The sequence below is a fragment of the Panthera tigris genome, chromosome E3, assembly GCF_018350195.1.
Source record: "Panthera tigris isolate Pti1 chromosome E3, P.tigris_Pti1_mat1.1, whole genome shotgun sequence".
Taxonomy (NCBI): domain Eukaryota; kingdom Metazoa; phylum Chordata; class Mammalia; order Carnivora; family Felidae; genus Panthera; species Panthera tigris.
In genome coordinates, this window is record NC_056675.1 from 914426 (window position 1) to 939617 (window position 25192).

General features: G+C 63.8%; 1 protein-coding gene across 1 annotated transcript in view; it reads right to left on the reverse strand.

The window, feature by feature from the left end:
* Positions 1-263: 263 nt before the first annotated feature.
* Positions 264-25192, reverse strand: part of CE3H7orf50 (chromosome E3 C7orf50 homolog) — a 109254-nt gene continuing 84325 nt past the window's right edge. The window contains exons 3-6 of the mRNA XM_042972251.1: positions 11551-11747; positions 11065-11226; positions 6022-6103; positions 264-928 (exon numbers count right to left, since the gene is read on the reverse strand). Of these exons, the coding sequence (XP_042828185.1) occupies positions 746-928; positions 6022-6103; positions 11065-11226; positions 11551-11747 (624 nt within the window). The 3' untranslated portion in view covers positions 264-745. The remainder of the gene's footprint in view (positions 929-6021; positions 6104-11064; positions 11227-11550; positions 11748-25192) is intronic.

A 25192-nucleotide genomic window follows, 5' to 3' on the forward strand; every position in this document is an offset into this window, starting at 1 on the left:
CTGCTTCGCACGGTGTCACCTGGGGTGGAAGCCGCCGGAGGGCCTGCCATCACCCAGGTGGATCCCCACGCAGCCTCCCCATTCGGCAGGGGCTTCCCACGTGAAGGCCGCCAAGTCCCAAGGGCACACGTCCAGAGGGCGCCGGCTGCCTCCGCCTCCTGTCCTGGCCTCAGAGCCGCACGGCTCCACCCGTGCCTCACCCCATGCTGGAGGCTGACCCGCGTCCCCGCACAAATGAGAACGAACCACACAGAACGAGAGCCACGGCCGACACAGGATGGTTTTACTGCAAACGGGAGTGGAAAAGGTTGGTGAACGCAGGCAGGTGACCGGGCAGCCCTGGGCGCCACCGGAGGGACCGCCCTCAGCCCCCAACAGGGACGGACCACTGCTGGCGGGAAGGGCTGGCTCTGGTGGATTTCTGAGTCATTCCAGTAGAAAACAGGCCTTTCCCTCGGCTTCCTTGTGGGCTCTGAGGCCACGGAGAGACCAGGCCAGTGTCTCTAGGTTACCCCCCAAGTGCTCCCGTTCGGTTGTGAAGGCATGAAAACCTGTCATCGTGGAGTCAGTCCTCCCGAGGGCCAGGGGCCCGGCCCCCGGAAGTCCCCGGGCCCACTGGCCGCTGCCCTGCTGCTGACCCCGCTTGCCCCTCGCTGGGGCCCCACTGCCGGGAGGACGCGGTCGCCCTCACCGAGAGGCCCGGGACCGCCTGGGGCTGCGGCAGTGACCCGGCCTGCCGGCAGCCCTAGGACAGCAGCTGTAGCACCTGCCGGACGCGCTGGATCGTCCCCAGCGGGAGGGTGTCCGCGCCCCTGGCCTCGTCTGACTTCTGCATCAGGGCCTCGGCCTTCTGCACCGTCAGCTCTCGGGCCCGGCCCCTCAGCCCCTCCAGGTAGGCCAGCAGGGTGGAGAAGAGCTCGTCGGGAACCTGGTGGGGGAAGAGGACCAGAGCGTCAGGGGCCGGGCGGGGTGACGTGGCAAGTGTGGACACTGAGCGGGCCCGGGCGTCAGGCGGCTCACCGCCCCCTCCTCCAGGCAGCAGAGCTCGGCGTCATCTCGGCCCTGGGCACGCCGACGGTGCGGGGCCCCGTGTGCCGCACCCCTGTTCCCACCCCGTGCCGCTGCTGTGGGACCACGGGGCTGGGGGAGGCGGGGAGGGCAGGCCAGTCTCCCGGTCTTTTTCGAGGGCTCGGGGCCCTACAGCCATCGGATGTCGCCCCCTCCCGAAAGGCCACCCAGTCGACAGTTAACAGGCGTGTTTGTGAGGAGAGAAATCTTCTGAGACACACACACACACACACACACACCCCGGGGGTCTGAGGGTAGAGCCCCCGCCGATAAAACCGAGTTCTGGCTCCCCGACCCCGGGCCTGGCAGGTCCCGTCCCGAGGGGAGAGTGAAGGGGCAGCCGGGTCCGCTCAGAAAGCAGGTAGTGACTTACAGGCCTCAACTCCAAAGCTTCAGCAGTGGAGGCGGAGGCAGAGACAGGCACGCGGGGCAAGGGGACAGAGCCGGGCCCAGGCAAGACCCCCTCCACCCACGGTCAGCCGGCTCTCGACAAGGGCGCCCAGACCATTCGATGGGGAAGGGGGCCCCCACATCACTCCCCCCACATACGGACCCTCTCCCACCCCTTGTTGTCCCCCCCCCCCCTCCCTGCACAGGCTCCCCCGGTGTTGGTGGCCAAGCCTGTGTCCTGCAGCAAGACTAGAAGATTCTACCGTGAAATTTGAGGACACAGGAGAGAAAACCCAGATCCTGAGCCCAGCCCATCAGCTCAGGATCTGGGTCTCAGCTCAGGACACGGGGCCCCTGGGGTGCACGCAACCCTGGCCAGGTTTCCAGGCCGCTCCTGACCCCACAGGGCATCACGTCAGAACAAAGTGTCTGATCTCAAAGTCAGAGGCCAAGCAAACAAACCAAAAGCGACCTGAACAAGATAAACGTCGTGCGGAGAGAAGGGGACTTCAAAGTGGTGTTACTGACATCCTCGAGAAGTAAGGAAACACGATCCACTGAGAACACGAGAGAAGAACACCGCCGAGAACGGCTGCGTCTTCAGCGACACGGGTCAGTCTGTCTTTGGTCACGGGGCCATCCTGCTCTGACCGGCCCCTCCCCAACGCCCGTGACACTGAGCTCCTCGGCACTCGCTCAAAGGCCACCTGCATCGTCTGCTCTGGACAAAGGTCGACGCACACCCTTTGTCCGTTTTAGAGTTGGGCTGCCCTTCTGTCGACTGAGAAAAGCTCCCACAGTCCGTGAGATCGGGGTCTGCGCCCACCTCCTCCCTCCTGTGGGTGGGTGGGTGGCCATCTCCCCGCCCGCCAGTCTGAGTCTGTGGTCACTGTGCTGGGGCAGTCGGCGCCTGTGCCCGACCTGAGGCCACAACAGGTGCCCCACATTCGCTTCTGGGAGCTTTAGTTTCAGCCCCGACATCCGGGGCCTCGATCCACTTTGAGGGCTGCTGACAGAGGTCAGGCGGGGTCACCTTCCTTCCTCGACACGTGCAAATCCAGCTGGCAAAACTCCGCTCGCGGAGGAGGCCATTCTTTCCCCATCGAATGGTGGTGGCTCCCTCCGCCTCTGTGGACCCTGAGCGTACTCGTTCCCTTCCGGGCTTTCTATTCCCCTCCCTTGCCAGTCCACCCCCACGGGGGTCGGATGTGGCTTCTGTCTCATCCGTGAAACTGAATCTCATATCCTGCTCCCGACAGGAAGTGCTCATGCACACCCACGCACACACGCACCCACGTGTGCACACACCCACACGCAGACACGTGGCGGCCAGGAGGTCAGGCCCGTTCACCTCAGGGGCTCGAAGTGAGGCTGGGGTGGGGGCGGGGGTTCTTCAAGTAGGCGCACCAGGAAGACAGGGCACGCGTGGGACCACAGAACAGTTTCGGCTCACGTCACGGCCTCTGCTGTTCTCGCGGGCAGCACCGGGGCGCCACTGCTGCCACGGTCCAGCCAAGGAGGGGCCGGCACTCTGCTCCGGGGCCAAACACAGCCGGCGGGGCACGTGGGTGGGACGGCAGGACGCCCACAAAGGGAAGCGGGGCTCGGTGTGGGGCCAGGAGGCAGCACCATCTAGCGTCTGGGGCCAGAGTAACCAGGACCCCCAGCTTTGGCCCCGGGGTCCCCTCCTGTTCCTGTCACCAGCCTGTTGAGTCACGCAGGCCCGGGAGCATCTGCGGAACCAAGGGCCGGGCACACCGTTCCCGGGGGCCCTTCCCCCTTCCCCGCCTCCGCGCCTCCCCTCCTACCCGCCCACCCCCTCCCCCCCCCCCAGGCGCCTCGGCCACAGTCATCCGCTGACTTCCAGGGCTTTCTTCTATCCCACTGCCTGTGCTGGACCCCAAGTGAACCCTGACCCTGACCTCAGGGGGCTCACCAGGGACCAATGAATCCATCGGTCCATCCGCCCACCCGTTACTGCGCCCCTCCAGAAAGGCCCCGGACGCCAGCCCTTCCCCCAGCGGGGTCAGGTGCACGTGCCCCGGTTTCCCGGGGAGCCCAGGCAGCTCCGGGGCGTTAGGCTCAGAGATGTGGGGGTCCGTGAAAGCCGACGAGCCTTGTCCTTCCGGGTTCACGTCCCAGTGGGGCAGACGGGGCAGACGGCTAATTGTCCTTCCAGTTCACGTCCCAGCGGGGCAGACGGCTAAGTGAATGACGGCACACCGGGAAGGTGCCAAGTCCGTCCGCTGGGGGACAGTCTACTCACAGAAACCTAATTGACACACACACAGAGTTAACCCCAAAGAGATCAAAGGCCTAAAGGTAAGAACAGAAACTACAAAACCCTCACAAGGAAACACTGGGGTAATTCTGCTGACCTTGGGTGAGACCGTGATTTCTTAGTTATGACGCCAGACGCACAAGTGACAGAAGAAAAAAGACAAACATCAGGCTTCGTCAAAATTATGACACGTCCCCAGCCCACCTCCCGGCGGGCAGCGACCAGGTGGTCTCCAGGGGCCTCAGGAAGCAAGGCCTCGGTTCCCGAGGCGCCTGGGCCCCTCCTCAGGGCACGGCGAGTCCACACAGGCTGCGAGTGGCTGTCAGGCCACCATCACCTGCCGGCACCTTGAGGCCCTGGGGGGGGGGGAAGGGGGCGGGCAGGGTGGTCAGGACACAGGTCTCTGCCCGCAGCTGCCCGCTGGCTCCGTGTGTGTGACACCTGCTCCAGAGAGTTCCAGGGACGGTGTGTCCATGGGGCCCGGGCTCCTGGGCACCGAAGTCTGGTGATGTGCTGGGGGGTGTGTGCCCTGGGTGATGGGGAGGGGGTGAGTCTGGTGATGGGGAGGGGGTGTGTGCCCTGAGCGATGGCGAGTGGGGAGCGGCCACGGATCGGCGTGGGACAGGGGGGGTCACGGGGAAGGAAGGGTGGGGTGTCACGCCTCAGTGCGGGCTCTGCGGTGGGTCAAAAGGCCGGCCCGTGACTCCTGCCGCAGTACAGGCTGGCCCAGCCCTGGCGCCTGTTCGCAAAGCTGTCCCCCCACCCTGATTTCAGAGTCTGGCTCTCAGGCGTGTCCTTCCCCGGCCACGGGCACACAGGCACCCTAGACCTCCCTGTAGCAGGGCCGTCACGCTTGTGACGAAAGCTATACTTGTCACAACAAATGGCGGTAGCAGGGGGTTACGCAGCCTGGGAGGAGACCCTCGCAGACGTGGATGTGGCTCTGGTGGGGCGGGGGAGGGGGCAGGCGGCCAGGCTCTGCCCAAGGGCGGAAAGCCAGCCGACCAAGGCAGACGAGGGTGGACCAAGGAGCTCCACGTGGCAAGCACCAGGGAGACCACTGGCCAGGACGAGAGCTGCCAACGGTGTGGTGACCATCGGGGCGTTTCTAGAATCCCGAAGCAGGTCCACGGACGTGGCCGATTACCGCACACTCTAACCCAGGTGCCCCCTGAATCACGTGACCGAGGGAGGTCGGCATGGACCATCCTGCGCCAGGTGCGTTGGGAGGGCACCCCCGTGCCCCACCTGTGTCTGATAACCGGCTTCTCCCAGACGCACCCCCCACCCCGCCAGGTGCACACAGCTCTCCTCCTCCCCCACGGGGGACGCACGCTCCACCTCCCTCCGCTCACTCACCACGCACATGGCAGTCGCCGTCCTACATCCGCGCGTGCTTCCCCTCCCCCAGCGTGCACACACGACTGCTGTCGGACGTGTGCGCACACCTGCCCTCCCCTGCCCTACACCCCCCCGTGTGCACACCCCGGTCCTAACACCCTCCCAGCATGCACACACCCGCCCTACACACCCCCCCCAGCGTGCACACCCCTGCCCCTGCACTAACGCCCTCCCAGCATGCACACCCCTGCCCGACACCCTCCTGTGCACACACCTGCCCCTGCCCTCCCCCAACACCCTCCCAGGGTGCACACACCTGCTCTACACACCCCCCCGTGTGCACACTCCTGCTCCCCGCCCCACGCACACCTCTGCCCCTGCCCTAACGCCCTCCCGGTGTGCACACCCCTGCCCTACACCCCCCCATGCACACCCCTGCTCCCCGGTACACACCCCTGCCCTAATGCCCTCTCAGGGTGCACACACCTGCCCTACACGCCCCCCCAGTGTGCACACTCCTGCTCCCCACCCCATGCACACCCCTGCCCTACACCCCCCCCGCCCCCCCCAATACACACCCCTGCTCCCTGGTGCACACCCCTGCCCTAACGCCCTCCCAGCATGCACACACCTGCTCTAACCACCCCCACCGGGTGTGCACACCCCTGCCCTACACCCCCCCGCCCCCCCCAATACACACCCCTGCTCCCTGGTGCACACCCCTGCCCTAACACCCTCCCAGCATGCACACACCTGCTCTAACCACCCCCACCGGGTGTGCACACCCCTGCCCTCACCTCCCCCCAGCATGCACACCCCTGCCCTAAAGCCCTCCCAGCGTGCACACACCTGCCCTAACCATCCCCGCCCCGTGTGCATACCCCTGTCCAAACCACCCGCAGCGTGTACACCCTGTTACCCACCCCCCCCGGTGCACGTACCTGGTCGTTGTCATACATGTGCAGTAGCAGCCAGGTCTGCCTCGTCTTCTGGAACTTCCAGTTCTCGTGCTTCTGGGCCCAGCTGGGAAGCAAGGACAGGACACGTCAGGTGCTGGCGGGAACCGACAGACGGGTCTGTGCACCAGGTGGGTGGAGGCCCCTCCCCAGCCGGAGGGCGGCAGACGAGGAGCCGCGGAGGGGGCTCAGGAGCCTGGCGCTGAGAGGACGCCTCACCCCCGAGCGCCTGCCTCCACATCCGCGCCAGGCGGCACGGGCACCCGGAGGCTCCTGAAACCAGCCGCTCCCGCGTCAGCCGTCACCGTGTGCCCGCCAGAGCGGGGACGGCCTTCCAACTGAGAGCTGTGTGTGGAGGGTGAGGGAGAGCAGCCCGGGGGGAGCCAGGAACCCTGACCCCGAGGGTCGTGCTGGTGTGGGCCACCTGAGGCCATGTGACCCCCCCACCCCAGCCCCCACCCAACCCGCGGCCACGGGGCCAGCCTGCTGACAAGCAGGAGGAAGAGAAGGGCGGCGTGTCTGGGACTCGGGGGCACCGAGGGGTGTGGGCAGGAGAGCGGGGGGTGAGCCCCCAGGGTGTGCCACGTGCCCCAGCTGCAGCCTCGACTGGAGGGACAGTAGCTCGCGGGGGCCGAGGTGGAGTCCCTCTTACTGGACTTCACACACACGGTCACGTGACAGCAGACCCGCCTGAGCCCCGCCCCACGTCTGCCGGGGACCACGGGCACTTTGCGTGGCAGCCACAGAGCAGGACCTGAGCCAGACCGGGTGTCCCTGCTCCCATCCCGCTGGGGACCCGTGGATTCGCATCTTGGATCTGGCCCTGGAGACTGACCGGCGCCCCTACAAAGCGGTGTGCCTTCAGGGCACCACGACCCGGACTCCCGCACCCGCAGATGTGGCACTCGGCCTGTGCCTGGAACGAGTGTGCGGCAGAAATCGGGCCGTGGTCATCAGACGAGGCCCGGAGGAAGAGCCCAAGAGCCGCCAGGCCGGGCGCTGTCCCTGGCTGATCCCTGCGGGTTAACCCGAGGGGCCCCTGCCCCGTGCTGGTTATCAAGTGACTGCGCTGGCTCACACCGTCCATCGCCCAGTCTGCTGGGGGGAGGGGGGGGTCTTCAAAAAATGGGTTTGCCAGATGGCATGACGTTAAGTAGAAGGAGCTGCAGAGCCATAAAAACAGGACACGGAGGCTGATGCACTCTGGTTGCAGCAAGCAACCCCCTGGAGCCGACGGTCCACGAAGCCCTGGCCAGGCCTCCCGTGAGCAGCCTTCCCAGCAAGTCCCGTGGCCACAGCTCCTGTGACTCCTCCCCCAAAGGTGTAGGCCCTGGGCTCGTCCGGCCCTGAGGAGTGGCTGTCTTGGGGTCTGCTCCTCCCGGGTCTTGGGTTTCGACGTACTAGCAAGCCCTTTGCTGTGCTTACTCATTCTTTACAATAAACTCGCTCTGTTCAAATTACCATTTGGTTCCACTGACCACCTGCACGCTGGCCAATTCCCCTGCCCTGGAAGATGGCACACGACCTCCCCCAGGGTCTGTGGGGTCCATCCTGGGCTGACGGAGAGTGTGGCGGTGCCGAGCTGCACTGCCTGGGACCTGGGGCTCCACGGACCTGGCTGCCATGGCCACGGCATCGGCAACACGGACGGGCTGTGTGCCTGACCCGAGCCAGGGCTCTGGTCTAGCTCAGGCTCAACTCCCCTTGTGGTCACCTGAACCCCCAGACAGCGTTACGGTGGCTTCAGATCTGCCGTGTGGGTCCAAAGGAAGCAAGGGGCACTGGCTGGGAGCCCCAAGCCCCTAGGCCACGACAGGCAGAGAGGAGGCCCCCAGACCAGGACGACGAGGACACAGGAGTGAAGTTGGGGATGACGGACATGGACAAGCCGGCCTGCCTCTCCAGGCTCCTGCTCCGTCTCAGAGACGCCTCCCTGAGAGGCAGGACCCGTGGGGATAGAGAATGAGAGACCAGGGTCCACAGGGAGGGAGCGGGGACCCCGCGCCGGGTGGGCTCCCTGGTGGTAAGGGCTGAGCCCCACCCTCTCGAGGGGGTACGGAGTCGTCAGTGGCTCCCAGAGAACGTGGCTCCGTGAGGTCATGGGTGAAGGACGCTTCAACACCCAGACGGGCAGAAGCACGTGCAGCTGCTGTACCGGCCCCCGGCCCGCGGCCACCCAGAGACACGTGTCCCCCACGGGCCCCGCCTGAGCCCCAACATCAGGCAGGTTCTGGAGCCCCTGAGCCGGTGAATGTGTCTCTATCTCCACCAACCTGTCCCCAAGGCCGCGGTCTTCAGGGAAACCCTAAGAACCCGGCCCCAGGCCTCACACGTGCCAACCCCCACGTTCCAGCCGGCAGTGCCATCGCGGCCTAGAGCAGCCCGTGCTCTCGCGGCAATCAGACAACTCGTGGATTTCGTACGGCCCGGTCTGCACCGCAGAAATCTGTCAGATCAGGGGAAGCTGGAATCGGCTGGCCGGCCCAGGCCCCGGGGGTAGACGAGGGTCCTCCAGCCGTGATGGGGCCCGGCAGCCTCTCGTCCCCGGAAGGCAGGCCCTGAGTCGCTGAGGCCGCGCGCCCCGCTGACCCCCGCTTACGCAGCACCTGATCGCGTCCCGGCCTGCGCTGGGGATGGGGCTGGGGGCTGGGCGCCCAGCGGGACAGGACACCCCGTGAGGGAGGAGCTGCCATGTCTGGCTCAGTCGGCAGGAGGGGCCCTGGTGGAAGAGGGAAGAAACAGCCGGAGTCCGCCTCCCTGCCCCCAGCCCGGCGAGGGGTTGGTGTGGGGTCTCCGGGGAGAGCATGCTGGCCGCCTCAGCCCTGGGTCTGACATCCCACAGGGGCCAGGTTGCCCTCGGGGCTCCCTCGGGGCTCCCGCGGGCCCAGAGACCACCGCTACATTCCAAGCACACGCATGGGGTGCAGCTCCCGCCACACAAGACCTACAGCTGCCAGGCACGGGGACGCCGGGCGGCCACAGGAGCCCGCGCGGGCTGGAGGCGAGGCCGCAAGCGAGGCCCAGACGGCAGAGGGCAGGCGGCCTACCACAACATGGATGGCGTCCCCGGGCCGGCCTCTAGGTAATGGGGCAGTCTGGACAGGACAGGCCCCCCGGTGGGTGAACGCCAGGGAGCTGGGCAGTCCACGCCGCGGCGGGAGGCGTGGCCTCGGGAGTGAAGACCGGGTCCGCAGCCCGGCCTCTTGCCGTCCACACGGGGTCTACGCGAAGAGCGCCCGCAGGCCTCTAGCCTGTCCTCACCCCCGCCCACCCCAGGCGGGCTCTGCGCCCGTGGCACAGCCTGAGGTCCACTCTGTGGCTGGCCTGTCCCCCTGCTCCTCTGTCCAGCCCCGGCCCCGGGGCCTCCTGTGTCCAGCCGTGACCCGTGCGCGCTCACAGAAACACGCGTGGGCTCCCAGGCTGACAGCCGAGACCACAGAGGACGACTCTCTCGCTCAAGGACCCACACTGACAAGCAGCAGGCTGGCTCCAGCCCAGGCCCTGCCATCCCCAAGGCTGGTGCCCCACGCCATGCTGACAGCCCAACTGAGCCGGGGACCCCACACCCGCACGCCAGCGGAGGGAGCAGCAGGCATCTGTCCTCAAGTCCCAGCGGGCCCCCACCCACGCGCTCCTGCCCTCTCTGGCCACCAACCGGGGACGGCCTTCAGCTCTGACCTCAGAGAACAGGGCTGCACGGACGGTGCTGAGCCCCTGCACCAGGCAGCCCTCGGCATTCTCGAGCTGCTGCTGTGTGTGGTCCCTGCAGGGCTCACCCCTCTAGACCCATGACATGCAGCAGGGCCAATCCAGCCTCTGCCAGGGCTACGGGGGCTGGCGATGCCCCTGCACCCCTGCTGAGTTTAGGGAGGGAGGCCGGGAGGGCTGAGCCAGAGACCTGGTCCCAGCACATGCAGATTCCCCAGCCGCACCCCAGACCCCAGACCCAGCTCTCTCTTCACTGGGACCTGTGGGAGCATGTGCCCAGGTGACACCAACACTGGGGGCTGGACTCCTTAAGGGGTGCTAGTTCCAGCCCCGTCCACTATGCCCAGCAGCCAAGAGTGCAGAAGCCCCAAGGTCCCACGTCGCTCAGAATTACACATCCCTGAGGCTGGGGACGGGGACCAGCAGACAGGGTCCTCCTCACCCGGGCCAGGCTACTGGACCCTCAGTTCTCTGCCCTGAGGCGGCCAGCCAGCTGGTGTGCTGGATTCCTGCCCCCAACGCAGCCACGCCCGGGGCCAGCAGGTGGAGTCACAGAGCTGGGACCGGGGGACACTCGCCTTCCTGGCTGAGCCCTTCCAGGGACCCCTCCGGGGAGGAGCCAAGAGGGCGCCGCTCGGCAGCCCCCTGGGTTATCGGCATCTCTGGTTTAACGCGTACAGGATGCAAACGAGGAACACAGCGAGACACCGCCCCACACCCAGCCGCGTGGCTGTCATCAGCGAGGGCGGGGAGGGCGGGCGCGGACGGGCGGAAGTCGGGGCCCTTGCCGGTGGGGCTGTTAACGTGGCGCAGCCGCCGCGGGCAGGTCTGCAGCTCCTGCAAAAACGGGGTCCCTGGCAATCCCGCTCCGAGGCTGTGCCCGCGACCGAGGAAGTCACGTCCCCACAAGATCCCGTACGCGGACACGCACCACAGCATCAGCCACAACGGCCCCGCGCCCGAAACAACCCGAATGCCCGCGAGCGGGCGAGCGGCTGAACGAAACGTGGCGTATGCGTGCAGTGCGTGGTATGTGGCCGTAAAGAGAAAGGGACGCCTGACACGTGCTGCAACGTGGGTGGGCCTCAAACGTTGCTTCGCAAAAGGCCACGCCGTGCGTGACTCCCACGTGCACAATCGTCCGGAATCGACACGCCCACAGAGACACGGTGGGGGGGACGAGGGCTTGGGTGGAGCCGGGCGGGGCGGTCTGAGGGGAATGGGGAGCGAGTGCCGGGGGCAGGGGCTGCTGCTGGAGTCAAAGGAGTTCGGCGGCGGCCGGGGCGGTTGCGCATACACCGCTCCCCGCGATCAACGCACAGGTGAGTGTGTCCGAGCTGGGTCTCCCCAGGGAAGACCGTCTTGGCGCTGGCCGCTGATGCCGCTGGACGGACCCCACTTCCGGAGGAGGAAAATCGTTGTGGGCGGCGGGGGCGGGGGGAGGCTGCCGGAACCCGTGACTTTACTTCCCCGCAGGTTCCTCTGCCAACAGAAGCCAGCGATTTCACTGGGGCCTGGCTTTTCCAGGAGCCCCTAGAGAGGCTTGCACGGAGCTGCTGGCAGATGCCAGGCTCTGCCTGCCGTGGGAACAGGGTAAACCAGGGTCTGCCAGGCACCCCGAGGGCTCGAGTGGGCACTGGGGGTGGTGGTTCTGTGTTGACACCCACCAGGGCAGGTCCCAGGCTGCGGGGACACCACTGGCCCCAGGAGCCAGATTTGGAGCAGCTCACCCGAGCCCCCCGTCCCTCCCGGTACACCAGAGACCCTCCGGACCCGGCCAGGCCCTGCGTGAGAGGGTCGCCTTACCCACGGAGGTAGTCCAGGGCCAGCTGGGCCCCGGAGGGCTTGGCCGGCACGCTCGGGACTGCAGCCTTCCGAAGCTGCTTCCTCTCCTCTTTCCTCCGCTCCTTTTTCAGCTTCCTCTCCAGGACCCTCTTCTCCTCTGGGGTCAGCTCGGGCAGCTCGAGGGCCGTGTCCTGTCCGGCGCCCCAGGCGGCTCCTCCCTGAAAGGCAAGGGAAAACCAGCCTGGAAGGGTGCCCCTCAGCTCCCTGGACCCCCTCCCTCACCCCCAGTACCTGGGGAAGGGGCTGCTCAAAGTCTTGCCCTCCCAGGGACCCAGGAGACCCAGCGCCTGGTGACAAGTCCTGCGGGGAAGGGCCGGGTGTGACTATCTCACCCCAGCACGTGTCAAAGCTCACTGACCTCGGACCTCTCTCCTAACCCTGCACCTGTGCTCACGCACTGGGGACAAGGATTTCTGGGCGGAGAGGAGAGTCCCATCCCCCTACAGCCTAGCAGGAGACCTGCCCCTCCTCTTTTCCCTCTCCCCAGCCCCCCAGCCCTGCTGCTGCCCCACTGTCTGCTGCCCTCAGGCTGCCCGCAGACCAGGTGCACTGAGGCAGGGCTGAGAGCATACTGCTCAAGGTTGGGGCATGGGGTACCCACAGAGGCCTTTCCACTTAGGAACCCCTCCCAAGGAAGGCCTGGGTGCCTCCCCCAGCAGCTAAGCAGTTGGTGGACGCAGGCTGCTGGCCTCTCGCTCTCCCCTGATAGGGCCGCGGCCTCCTGACACCCCTATTTTCCCAGATACCTTGCACCCAGCAGTACAGCCCCAACCCGCTCCCCATATCAAACCAAACCAGGCTTTCAACGGGGCGGGGGATCATGACCCCAGGACCTGCACACACGTCCCCTTTCCTGGAAAACCTGGCACATGAGCACTGGTCACTCCGCCTCTGGCCTGGGACCAGGCCACTGCCCCAAGGCCTCCGGAAGGGCAAAGGCTACCCCAGGCACATCCAGCGTTTGCAGACCTCCCCCTCCCCTCACCTCCCCTCCCCTCTCGCCTCCCCAGAGGCCAGCTTACAAAGTGCCAGTGCCTTGACAACCTTTGTGTTCCCACTCAATGCCAGATCTTTCCGGAATCTTCTAAAACAAAAGAGACGCTCTCTCTCCAGCTCCCCCCTCTGCCTCCTTTGAAACCAGCAGTGGGGCCTCCAGGCTGCCCCAGGGAGGCTCCAGCAGCCCTGACACCATGTACACGCATGTGCACACACACGCACGGCTCCTCTCACACGGGGTTCACAGGCCGCCAGCACAGGGGTGCTTCCAGAGTGGGGGGGTCTCTGGACAGACACAGCCCTGGGGCGGCACATGCCCCCTGCCTGCAAGTCTAGTTGCCCGAGGCCATCGGGATTTCTGAGGGTTTCCTGAGATCCAGGGGAGCAGTGGTGACACCATGATGGGAGGCAGGAGGGCAGGCCCGGTGCCCTCCTGGGGTCTCCACCTTGGCTGAAGACGTGGCCTCGGGGCCGGCCTAGGAAAGAGGCCAAAACTGCAATAAACCCAGTGTTTCTCGAGACCACTTCTGTGCGGCCTGTGCTCCAAGCAGGATGGGCGGGAGCAAGACGCCCTTCCTGCCCGTTTCATCCCGGGTCCCAGGGGGCCTGCTGGTGGCCTCTGAAGAGAAGCGGGGGTGCAGACCGGCCCACCTGGGCCCTGCTCTTCCAGGGAGCGGCGGCAGAGGTCAGGACACCCTAGGAGCGCTCAGGGAAAGCCAAGCCGCTTGCAGGGTCTGGACGCTCGTCCCGAAGGCGAAGGAGGCAGAGCTGGGACCAGAGCTGGGAGTCGCAGCACGTGAGCAGGGGCTGGGGGCGGGGAGAGGGCAGGCCCCTCCCCCCACAGAACCAGACCTTTATGCCTCCCAGAAGGCTGCTCATCGTGGCAGCAGTTCTACGGCAGACGGTTTTAAGAAGCATCGAGAGAAGCGTCAGGCGACAGTCTGCGGTCCGGTTATCCGTTCACGTAGAAACTGCTATCGGGTGGCGGCAGGGTGCCGCTGTGGCAAAGGGCCCAGGGCCGTGAGGTCAGGGCACCTCAGACGACAAAACCCCGCCTGGAGTTTGTGCGTGGCGTCTACGGACGCGCCCTAAGCGCCCACACGGCGTTGCCCCTGAAGGGCTGGCCGGCAGGGGAGGGACAGTCTCTGCTCGGTCCTCGGTTTACGGATGTGGACAGAGCCCTGCCCGAGCCACATCTGTGTGGCCCCCGGGGCCGAGGATCTTTAGCCACAGTAGTCTCTCCGTAAACTGTCCACAACAGTCTAACCAGTGCTCCCCGCAGCTGGGTGCTCCCCAGGGTCACGGTGGGATCCGACCCCCCCCTGGAGTCCGGGCCCCCTGACGTCAACTGCTTCGTGGCCCGGAGCTTGGGGGACAGAAGGGACTCCAGAGTCGGGTCCAGAAAACAGCAGCAGGCTCATAGGCCTCCCCACCAGGAAGGCCCCACTTCCTTCTGGTTCTGAACCTAGGAAACAGGTGGGCAGGAAGCCCATGCCTCTGTCTGTGGCACCTTCAGAAATTTCGCTCTAGTTCAAAAGGACACCTTAATCAGACTTACTACCAGGTATCACACGGTAGCACAATTTTGCTTATCTAACCACGAAGAACAAAAAAGAGCGTTTCCTACAACGTTTTAAAGAAATGTTTTATTCTGAAACAAGACGCGGGTACAGTCATCAGAGGCATCGCCGACCCCCACATGGCCTCTGTCCACGTTCCATGGCACCGTCTGCAGACAGACCTGGAACCCTTTCAGCGGTCGGAAACCCACAGCGACAGCAGCAGATTCAAGTGACAGTGAAGGATACGGAACGTGCAGGTACGAACTGTTAGATCCTTCAAAGCCTAATCTCCCCAATCCCTCTCACCACCCCAAAACCCCCGGCTAAAGTAACACGTGAGCGACAGCTACCCCCTCGCGCCCGCGAGAATGAAACAATTTCCCCTTTCGTCTTGCTCGCAGCGTCCTGATTAAAGTGAGAACGATTTCAGAAGAGGTGTGTGCGGACAATTCTGGAAGCTGCTCCTGGAACACAGCCGAGTCTCCAGGTGCGTGTGGTGGTGGGCACGACGCCCTCCGGGAGTCTCGGGCTGGCGCTGAGTGGAGGCAGACGCGGGCTCTGGCCTCGAGGAGCTCACGGCCGGATGTAAGTGAGCTCCTGGAGGACAGGGAGAGCGGCTGTCAGAGCGGCTGTTCAGGGCGGCAGGGCTCCTGGCGGGGCACAGCTCCTGGGTGCAGGGTCCTGCACAACGTAGCGGGGCCTGGACACCCCTCTCAGAAGGCTTTTAAATGCAGGAAACGGAACACACAGGACACGCGGGGCACAAACGGAACCCTTCATCAAAAGACCGTCGACACCACACGAACCCATCCGTGCGGGTCTGTCGTGCAACCGGGCAGGGGAGCCGAGTACAGGTGACGCCGGGAGCGGTCTCCACCCGTCACGTGCCAGGAAAGTGCCCGTGCCCTCCACACATCCCGCCAATGCCACCGTGGCCTGCCAACATTCACAGCGGGTGCCGAAAGTCAGGAGAGACCATGCAAATAGTGTTTCCTTAATCCAGGTTCAAACTCTCTGGGTCTGTAAGTCGGGGTGAAAAACACAACTGCAACCTGAGCCCACCTGCCCAGGCCTGCAGGTCCCCACGACCGCGGGGACAGCCAGGCTCCTTCCCCACCCGGCTCTCGCCACCTAAACCCACCTGGCCTTGGAGGACGGACGTGATGAAAACCGCCGGACCCTCTTCCCAGAAACACACACCCAGGGACACACGTTAAGGAACAGACTCCAGGATCCCAGTGGAGGTGACCTCCTTGGTTGCCAGAAATGAGGAACTGGAGGGGTGAAGTCTTGTCCACAGACGGTCACAGGTGGGAGGTGGGCAGGGACAGTGGCCCTCGGAGGACAGGCCAGTGCTCCGCAGAGGCTCTCCCATACGGGCGTTCTTCAGAGCCATGGCCTGGGCTGTCAGTGGGACCTGCCGCCCAGTCCCGGCTTCCAGGGCCGTGGCGCCAACCCCCTTGCCAGCACAGGCCCCGCGCACCAGACTCCCCAGAGCCAGGACGCCGGCAGAGGTGGACAGCACTGGGCGGCCAGCCTGCGTTTCAGCACTAGGAGACTCGGTTTTTACTCTTGCTGCTGCTTTCTTTTTAATATTTACTTCTGAGAGAAAGAGAGGAGAGAGAGAGAGAAAGAAGGAGAGACAGAGAGAGACATGGGCGCAGCCCGAGCAGGGGAGGGGCAGAGAGAGAGGGAGACACAGAACCCCCCTGATGCGGGGCTCAAACCCACGAACCGTGAGATCATGACCTGGGCCGAAGTCGGACGCCCAACCGACTGAGCCACCTGGGCGCCCCCACTTGCTTCTTCGAACCCCAGGACACAAACAGGAGTTTGCAGTGTGGGCAGAATGTGAAGTCTGTGAGAGGCCGATACAGGTGCAGCGTCAGGGGGCTGCAGGAAGGCTGGAGAGGACCAGCCCCACAAAACCTCTCATTGGTCCCTCACAGCTTCAGCCCGGGACAGGGTCAGGATGCCACATCTCTCGCAGGGCTGTGCGGGGACCAACCTCCTTTGGGGACAGGGTGGTCTCGAGCCAGCGAGGAGCCCCCCTTGCACCCCCCGCCACACTGGCAAAGCCAGGGTGAGTCACACGGCCCAGCCTCCTGCCTGCAATGCGACACTGTGGGTGTCCCACGGGGCTCTGTGGGTTCAGCTGGTGCCTTTGCCTGGGGACACAGGGAACCTCCAACCCCGAGACGAGGACCAGATTTTTCTGGAGACAAAGTCCCCTGACCCTGCGAGGACTTTTTTTTAGGGCACATTTACCCTTTCACGGCTGGCCTGTCCGTTCACCCAAAATCAGCGCGTCCAGCCGTGTCCTGGGAGGGCCCGCTCTTGAGTGGAGGTAGACACGGGGACAGACAGAAAGAGCATACAGGCTAGACTTTTGGGGGAGGGATGGGGGTGGAGAAATCTCCCCGGGTCCTTTCCCGGAGGGACGTGTGCAGGTGGCGCCCGTGGGGCTGAGTGACTGATGGGGACAGCTACCTGGCAGACATCGGTGACCCCTTCCCCCTGGCAGGTGTGGGGGGAGGTTCGGGGTACAACTCGGTCAGGCTCAGCGCCGGCTCTATGGGCACCATCTGGGACCATCATCCAGGGCGGAGCGCAGGCGCCTCAGGGGACACAGGTGAAGAGCAGCCCTGCTCTCGAGGACCTCCAGGGGCACAGGGAACAAGGTGTGAACAGGATGAGCTGTGGCCGCGGCCCTGCCCCGAGCCCGCGGACACTGGCAGAAGACAGGAGCGGTGCGAGGAGGCTGAGCTGACAAGGGCTGTGGGAGAAGCGGTCGGGGACTAGGAGGACGCCAGCTCCAGGGGCAGACGGGGGAGGCCAGGGGAGGAGCGGACTTGGTTTTGGCACAATTCACAGGGCACGCGCTCAGATGCCAAACGTGGGTGTCCGCACAGGCCGGGAGAGGCTTGGGGACAGACAGTGTCCAGGGCCCTGAGGTCTCAGATCTGAGATGACAGGGCACAGGCAAGAGGACGCATGGGGACAGGAAGACCGTTGAGTCCACCGAGAACAGAGCTAGGAAGCAGCCCCGCGCTCTAGTTTCCATTTCTGGAGACGCCCTGCTGAGCCGAGGGGGTTCACCTGGTCTGGCGCACAAGCTCTGAAGGCCTTTGAGGGCAGGCGGGGTCCCCAGAGAGGCTGTGAGGGCCCCTCCTTTGGAGGCCTCCGTCAGCCAGACCCAGGCCGCGCTACTGGGCGGGGCACACCCCCAGCACCTCACAGCCACACACCAAGGCGTAGCCTCCGCCGCTAGAAAAGGAAACGGCTACCTGCTCGCCAGAGGTAGGGACCTACGGGGTCTCCTAACTCCCAGGTGGGTCTTCCTGGACTGCAGACCCCAAGGGCACCACGTCCCTGCTGCAGCCCTCACTGCCTTGGGGTGACTTTGCCTAAGTCGGGGGTGGGGGGAAGGCACAGGCCCTGGCAGGCTCCCCCTGTGCGAGCTCTGTCACTTCCGAGAAGGACTGCCCACCGGCGGGGTCTAACGACCTAGACTCAGTAAACTTTTCCTCCATTACCAGCAGGCCAGCAAGGCGTGGAATCCAGCTGCACCGTGCGGGCAACAGCCCAACCGTGGAATGTCACAGTTATGGCCTCCAGGCACGGACGCCAGATCTGACGGCAAAGGTCACGTGCACAGTCACGCCTGTGTTCACGGCAGGCCGCTGAGCCCGCCCCCCCAGCCACGCCCACCCCCTTCCTAGTAAACTCTGAATCTGCCTTCCTCTCGTTTCCGGAAACGTGTGACTGGCCAGAAATTGAAGGGTGCGTTTTCAATTTAACCTGGAAATGCCATCCCGGCAGGTTGATGGCCAGAACGGGCGGAGCCAGGAGGAAAACGAAGTACAGGAATCGTAAATGGGTCTAAAAATAACGTTTAACGCACAAAAAACATGCTTCTGCACAACTTCCAAGAAGTCAGCAGACGCTCGTTCCTGACCCGGCAGTGCTGAACTCGCCACATTAACAGAAAAGCCCAGGAGAAAACTGTAGAGACAGCTCCGTGCCACCCGAGTTCACGGGCCAGGGTGCTGGGAGCGGGCCCAGAACACAGGCTCTCCTGTGCGAAGCCCGCAGAGAGGCCGCAGGTTCCGCACAAGATTTTCCAATAGGTTTTCCTGCCTTTTCAGCCGCGGTCTGTGGGCTGCATTCTTCCTCAGGGGCTTTTGTGCCGAGGAAGCGGAAACGCCCTTGCCTTTGGGTAGAGAATAGCCTCAGCTCGGGGATCCCTTGCCTTCCGGGCCCCGTAGGCGGTGCAAGATCTGCAAACGGTCTGAGCTAGGGGAGAAACTGACACCAACACCTTATTGGCTCCAAAATGAACCAGCAAAATCAAAACAAACGCTGCACGGGATGAATACAGCGTATCATTGAATCAACTCCATCCATTGTTAAATATAATTTCCAAGATAATTCCACAGCTAGCATACGGAAACCATGGGTTAGCTTCTTCTCGCCTTGCCAGAATTCCCGAGCGTGCACCGTGAAAATTCACATTGCCAAATAATGTGTCAAAGCCAGAGACCGTCACAGGCAAAATGGTGATACCCCTGCAGGCCCTCCCCACTCCCCCAACAATGATGATGTGCCACGTGTGGGTGGGACTTCTTTAGATAATGTCGTCTTGGGCTATCTGTCCCAAGCAAAGGACAACACCCGTCCCAGGAGTGGAGAAAGCAAGGACAGACCAGTCCCCAGGTGCACAACAGGGACAAGGTTTAGTCCACTCCCCGGTTTTGCAGAGAAACAGGCTGGAGAGGCAGGGAACTCGCGTGTGGTCACATGGCCCGGGGATGAGACTAGAATCCGGGGTTCTGAACCAGCAATCGGAGGGGCTGCGAGCCCCAGAGACCTTCCGCAAGGAAGAGCTGTTAAGGGCGCACAGCTGGAGACCCCCTCAAGCCCTCCTCCCTAGTTCAGGACACAGCTCGGGGCCCCTCCCCTCTAGCACAGGGCACAGTTCGGAGCCCCCCCCCCCCCCCCACCGACCTCCCCGTGGTGCGGGACAGAGCTCGGAAGCCCCCATAACCTCCCCTCCCGGTGCAGGACACAGCTCAGAGTCTCCACGACCTCCCCCTGGTGCAGCACATAGCTCGAGCCCAACCCCCACGACGCCCCCCCCCCCCCCCCCCCCCCCCCCCCGGTGCAGGACCCAACTCGGGCCCCATCCTCACCGTGCAGGACGCCGAGGCTGGGAAGCAGGGCGCTCCGCCCCCCCCCCCCCCCCCCGGACGAGGTAACCTCGGCGGCGGCGTGGGCCCACCCGCGCCCGACCCCAAGGGGGAAGGGCGCCCCACCCGCAGGGTGAGCCGTCTCACCGGGCCGGGATCTTCCCGGCCCCGGGCCCCCGCAGCACCCCCACCGGGACACGCCCGGCCCTCCGCGCGGGCGCGCTCGTGCAGGGCGGGTCCCCCCACCCCCTCCCCGGGCCCCGATTCCGGGCTCGGCACACTGACCTCCGCGTCTCGGGCCGCCAGCGGGCCCCGGGCAGCCCGGCCGCAGCGCCCGCGCACTGCGCATGTCACGCCGGCCCGGCTCGGCTGGAACCGGATCCAGCCGGCCGGGCGGTGACGCAGGCGCGGGGGCGCTCGGGGGGTGTGGGCGGGGCCCCGGGGCCTGCACGTGGGCGCGGACCCCAGCCCCAGCCGGGTCTGCGAAGCAGGCGGGAGACGCGAGGCGAGGCCCACGCAGGCTCCCGGTGGAAGGAGGTTGTCGCGAGCGGGAATGGAGACTCGGGACGACTTGTCGGTGCCCGCCGCACCACCAGGTGGCAGCCACAGGGCCCTCGCCCGGAGGCCTGCCTGTTAACAGGCCCTACCCCTCCCGGACAGGGGAGGAGGAAAACCACAGCTGCAGCGCCCCCAAGTGCTCCCCGTTTCTCTGCCCATCACATGGACCCACGCCCCCCTGGCAGACTCTGGTTACCACCCCACCCCCCACCCCCGGGCTGGCCTCATTTCCACCCTTGGGCTCTGTGTACCGGGGCTGCTGTCTCCTCCCCAGGGCCTTTGCACACGCTCTTCTCTCAGCCTGGAGCTTCTCAACTAGCTCCCCCATCATCCTCAGAGTCAGGGAAACCTCTGCTTCACCTACTGAGCACCCTCCCAACAGCACGGCCCCCCCAGCACCGTGAGCTCCAAGAGGGTCGGGCTGTGTCTGCTCACACCCCACGGACACTGCCCAGCAACACACCAGTGTTCGGCCGAGGCCTGCTGAACAAGTGAGTCACAAAGTCTTTCCTTCACCACGTGAACACCCTACGTCTCTTCTCCAGCTTGCACTCCCTCCAGTGAGACTGCAGGTGAATCTTCGGGTACAAGAGGAAACCGCACGCGGCAGCTGAGAGCACAGTCTACCCCAGGGCCTGTAGGAGGCTCTGCGGCAGGGCTGCTGGGGGAGGGGAGGGCTTCTGGCCCACCTGTCTGGCAAAGGTCGGGGGCCAGGCGTCCCAGGACACTCTACTCTGGCTGCGGACCCTTCACTGGCCCGCTGCGTGCCAGCTTCCCAGCCCGATAGGGACCCCCAGGGCTCGGGAGCCAAGTTGGAATCTTTCTGTGCTTTCCCTGTCTGTCACCGCGGCCGCGGGCTGCTCCACAGGGGCAACGGGGGCAGGCACACGGGCATGGCAGGAGCCTGGGCCACAGCTGGACGGATGCAGGGGAGGGGAGGGCGGGGAGGAGCCCCGCCCTCCGGAGACCTCAGCCACTGTGCCAGGTGTCTTCCACCTGTGCTGTCTTGCTTCATCCCTGGGATGCAGGCATCAGCACCCCCACTTTACAGGTAAGGAAACCCGGAAATGGTTTTTAAAAAGTTTCCAAGACTGCCGTTGTGGGACTTCTGGGTCCCAGAGGACCCACGTGCTGATTTGCTAGTGCATTCCGGTGTCACTACTCAGCCTTCAGGCCCTCTGATTGATGGCTTTCTTGACACCAGTCTGCAGCCCTGGGAGACCTGAGTGGGAAGGGGCGGGAGCCGGTCTGGCAGCAGGGAGGGCACTGCCGCTGGGTGCACCACACGCAGGGCCGCGTGGCTGAGAGGGTGCCTTCGTGCCCTCCACTCGTCTCTCCCTCCCGGCCACCCTGTCCCCACACTTCACAGGCGAGGAACCTGGGGCTCGGTGGGGGGGGGCTGCCTACCCGCGACAGTGTCCCTTCCAGGCCCTGTGTGAGGCGCTCTGGCCCCCCGGGGGCACATGCGGGGGCCTCACGCTGGGCCTGGACGCTGGGCCCGTGGAAGCTCTACCCCAAGCAGGTGCTGCCAGGCCAAGCCTCCCGGCGGCTGTCTGGTCCCGGGCCTCGTCAGCAGCAGCAGGCACAGGGCCGCTGTCCTCGCGCCTGGTTCTGCGCGGGACCTGGTGCAGCCAGAGAACCCTTGCGGACGGCCCAGCTGGGAAAGGAGCGGCAGCCCTGCCTGCCGTGCGAGCCTGGCACCAGCTCTCCCGTCCCAAGAGACCCCAGAACTCCACCCCCACCCCCCACCCCCGAAACTTGGCTCCTGGTTAGGAGGAGGGGTCGTCGGGCAACGTCTTCACACCGAAGCCTCCTCTGACTCTGATCGCGGGCTATGCTGTGGGCACAAAACAGACGAAAATGCCTGCAGCCACGGACCGAGTGTTGGCGTTTCCCCAAAATTCGTATGTTCAAACCTAATCCCTGGCGTGATGGTAGTTGGGGGTGGGACCCTGGGGAGGTGCACGGGTCATGAGGGCAGAGCCTCGGGAATGGGAACGGTACCTTCACAAGAGAGACCCAGAGAGCTCCCTCGCCCCTTTCACGGCGTGAGGACATGGCCCGGACGTGGCCCTCCCGGAACCCGGACACCGGCAGGCACGGCCCACAGAGCTCCCGTGCCGGCAGCTCCGTCCCACTTAGCCTCCGGGGACAGGCCCGGTGTGGACGGAAACTGTGTGTGGCGGAGGGGTGAGGGGGGGCGGTAAAGCCCCAGGTAAAGAGGGTCTGCTGTCAGCTGCGATCGATCGGGCGGCAGCCGAGCCAAGTACAGCCCAGGGCCTTCGGGGCGGCCTGGCCCCCCCACCCCGCCCCGGCACGGCAGTGCCTTGCGAAGCGGAGCCCCGGGTCTCCTGCCCAGGGGAGTGGGGCTTCACTGGAATTCTGTTAACCGCTGAGTCACCCAACTCCAGGCGGTCGGTCCCTCCCACGATACGGGAGAGGAGGGATCACTTCCCAGCGCGACCACAAAGCCAGCCCTGCCCTGACACCAAAACCAGGCAAAAACAGTACAGGACCAGCAAACTACAGACCCAGATCCCTCACAAATATATGTGCAAAGACCCTAATCAGCAACATATAAGAAGAATCGTACCTCACAACCGAGCGGGGCTTGTTCAGTGAGGGATGCGAGGCCGATTCAACATTCAAGACCCAATCCGTAGAAGCCACCCTATCGACAGGCAAAAGACAAAGTATCACACAAGCATATCAACCGACACAGAAAAAGCGTCTGACAAAATTCAAATGGCAGTAGTGATCTAAATCCTCAAGAAACTACCTGTGGCGGGAAGTCTTGTCCGCTTGATAAATAACGTCCATGTCCCTCCCTTCCCAAGACCAGGGAAAGGGCACAGAGATCCTCTGGCCGCTGCTAGTGAGTTCTAGCCCGCACGATGAAGCAGGAAAAGGGAATCAAAGGCACGCAGGTTGCAAAAGAAGAAATACAACAGTCTGTATTTGTAGACGGCACGGTGACCAACACACAAAGCCCAAGGAGCCTACAAGACAACTCCAAGAACTCGTGAATTCGGCAAGATTGCAGGACGAGAGCAATGTGCGTGTGTCCTCTGTGTTTCCGTGACTTGGCAGTCAACACACAGAAACTCAAACTTAAAATCCAGTACCACCTACAACCGCTTCCAAAAAACCCACGGGGTTGTAAACCCAATGACACGCGTACAGGATCTGTGCGCTGAACACGGGAAAGGAAATCAGACGAAAAGAAATCAGAGAACGTCTAAATAAATGGAGACCTACTGTGTTCACGGACCGAACACAGCCCAGTGAGGAGGTCTGTTCTCCACGAGACGAGACGCTGGTTCAATGCAAAACCCCCAGCAAGACTTTCCGTGCAGGTATACGAGATGACCCTAAAATTTCCACGGAAAAGAAAAGGGATATTTAGAAAAAGAATATTTAGAGCAATTTTGGAAAAGGGAAATACAGTAGAAGAGTCCCTCTATCCGATTTCCACAATTATCACAGAGCTGCCACCATTAAGACCGTGTGGCGCCGACGGAGGGACAGGCGCACGAGTGAACGGAAGAGAACAGAGAGCCCCAAACCACCTCATCAGCACTTTGAGTTTTGGCAAAGGTGTACAGGTACTTCATTGGAGGAAAGAGTCTCTTCAACGAACGGTCCTGGACGGTCATAGGCAAAAAACAAACCTCGAACCACAGAGGATGAACAGGTGGCAGGCACTCGGCGTCCTATCTCACACGCGCCTGTCAGAAGGGTCCACGACGTCGTGGCCGCCAGCGTGGACACGGAGCAGCGGGAATCTCCTGCCCCGCCCGTGGCAACGCGACCCGGTGCAGCCACTTTGCAAGCCGGTTTGGCCGTTTCTGACAAAATGCGCCTTCTCTCACCCTGCCATCCAGTCATCCTGCTCCTTGCTACTTACCGAAAGGAACTGAGAAGTTACATGCACACCAAAACCTGCACCCAGACGTTTACGGCAGCTTTGTTCACAACCGCCCACGTTTGGAAACAACCATGTTCTTCAGCAGGCGAGTGCGTAAACAGACCGTGCACCGTCCAGGCAAAGGAGTGTCGTTCGGCACTGAAAACCGAGCCGTCGAGCCATGAAGAGGCAGGGAGTAGCCTTCAGTGCGTGTTACTGAGTGAAGGAAGCCAGTCTGAAAAGGTTTCGTGCTGATGACTCCAACTCTAGGATGTTCTGGAAAAGACAAAACTGTGGAGACGGTAACAGACCGGTGGGCGCTGGGGGTTATGTGGGCGGAGGCCAGGGATGAACGGGCAGGCCACGGAGGAATTTTCCAGCAGGGAGACTACTCTGTAGGACGCTGGAACGGTGGACACCCGTCCTCGACGTAAGCAGACAAACAACCCAGTTAGAAAATGGGGAAGAACTCGGGGACGTGCCACCAGAGGGCTATGGGTGGCAAAGCACGGGACGCGGTGCGTGCCGTCACCAGGCATCAGGGCAGACAAGGCATCAGAGCAGGAGGAGGCCACTCCACTCCCACCGGCGAGGAGGGCAGCTCAGACCAGCAGCGACAGCGCCCCGCGTGGACCTCACACACGGCTGGGAGGAACGCACAACTGCTACAGCCGCCCTGGAAAACAGTTTGGTTGGTTCTTTTTTTTTCATGGGTATTTTTGACACACACAGCACGAGCAGGGGAGGGACAGAGAGAGGGAGACGCAGAATCCCAAGGAGGCTCCAGCTCCGAGCTGTCAGCACAAAGCCCGACATGGGGCTCGAACCCAAGGACCGTGAGATCATGACCTGAGCCAAAGTCGGACGGTTGACCCACGAAGCCGCCCAGGCGCCCCTTGGCAGGTTCTTAAACCGCACATGCACATAGCACGTGACCCAGCAACTGGGACCTGAAAACTTACTTCCACACAAAATCCTGTCACAACCGCTCAGCAGCTTTACCTGGAATAGTGCCAAACTGGCCTCCGACTGAACGACGGGGCACAAGCTCTGGACCGCGGACTGCCGCGTGGAAGTAAAAGGGACGTCCGTTGATGGACAACACCAGCTTGAATCTCAGGACGTTAGGATCAGGAAAAGAGCCAGTCCCCAAAAGACACACACTGAGTGGCTCCGAGTATATAACATCCTCAAAAGGACATGATAACAGAGCAGATCCGCGGTTGCCAGGAAGAGGGAGGGGTGGTGTGACGGGGCAGCAGGGGTGGGGGGGGCGCTCGGTGTCTGGATTAGGCGGTGTAGGTGGGACACGCAATGTTTTGTGTAGAGTCGTGTAAAACATAGCAAGTGGGTGAAAGGTGCAAGCGACCGCTCCCTGCTATTTTTGCAAC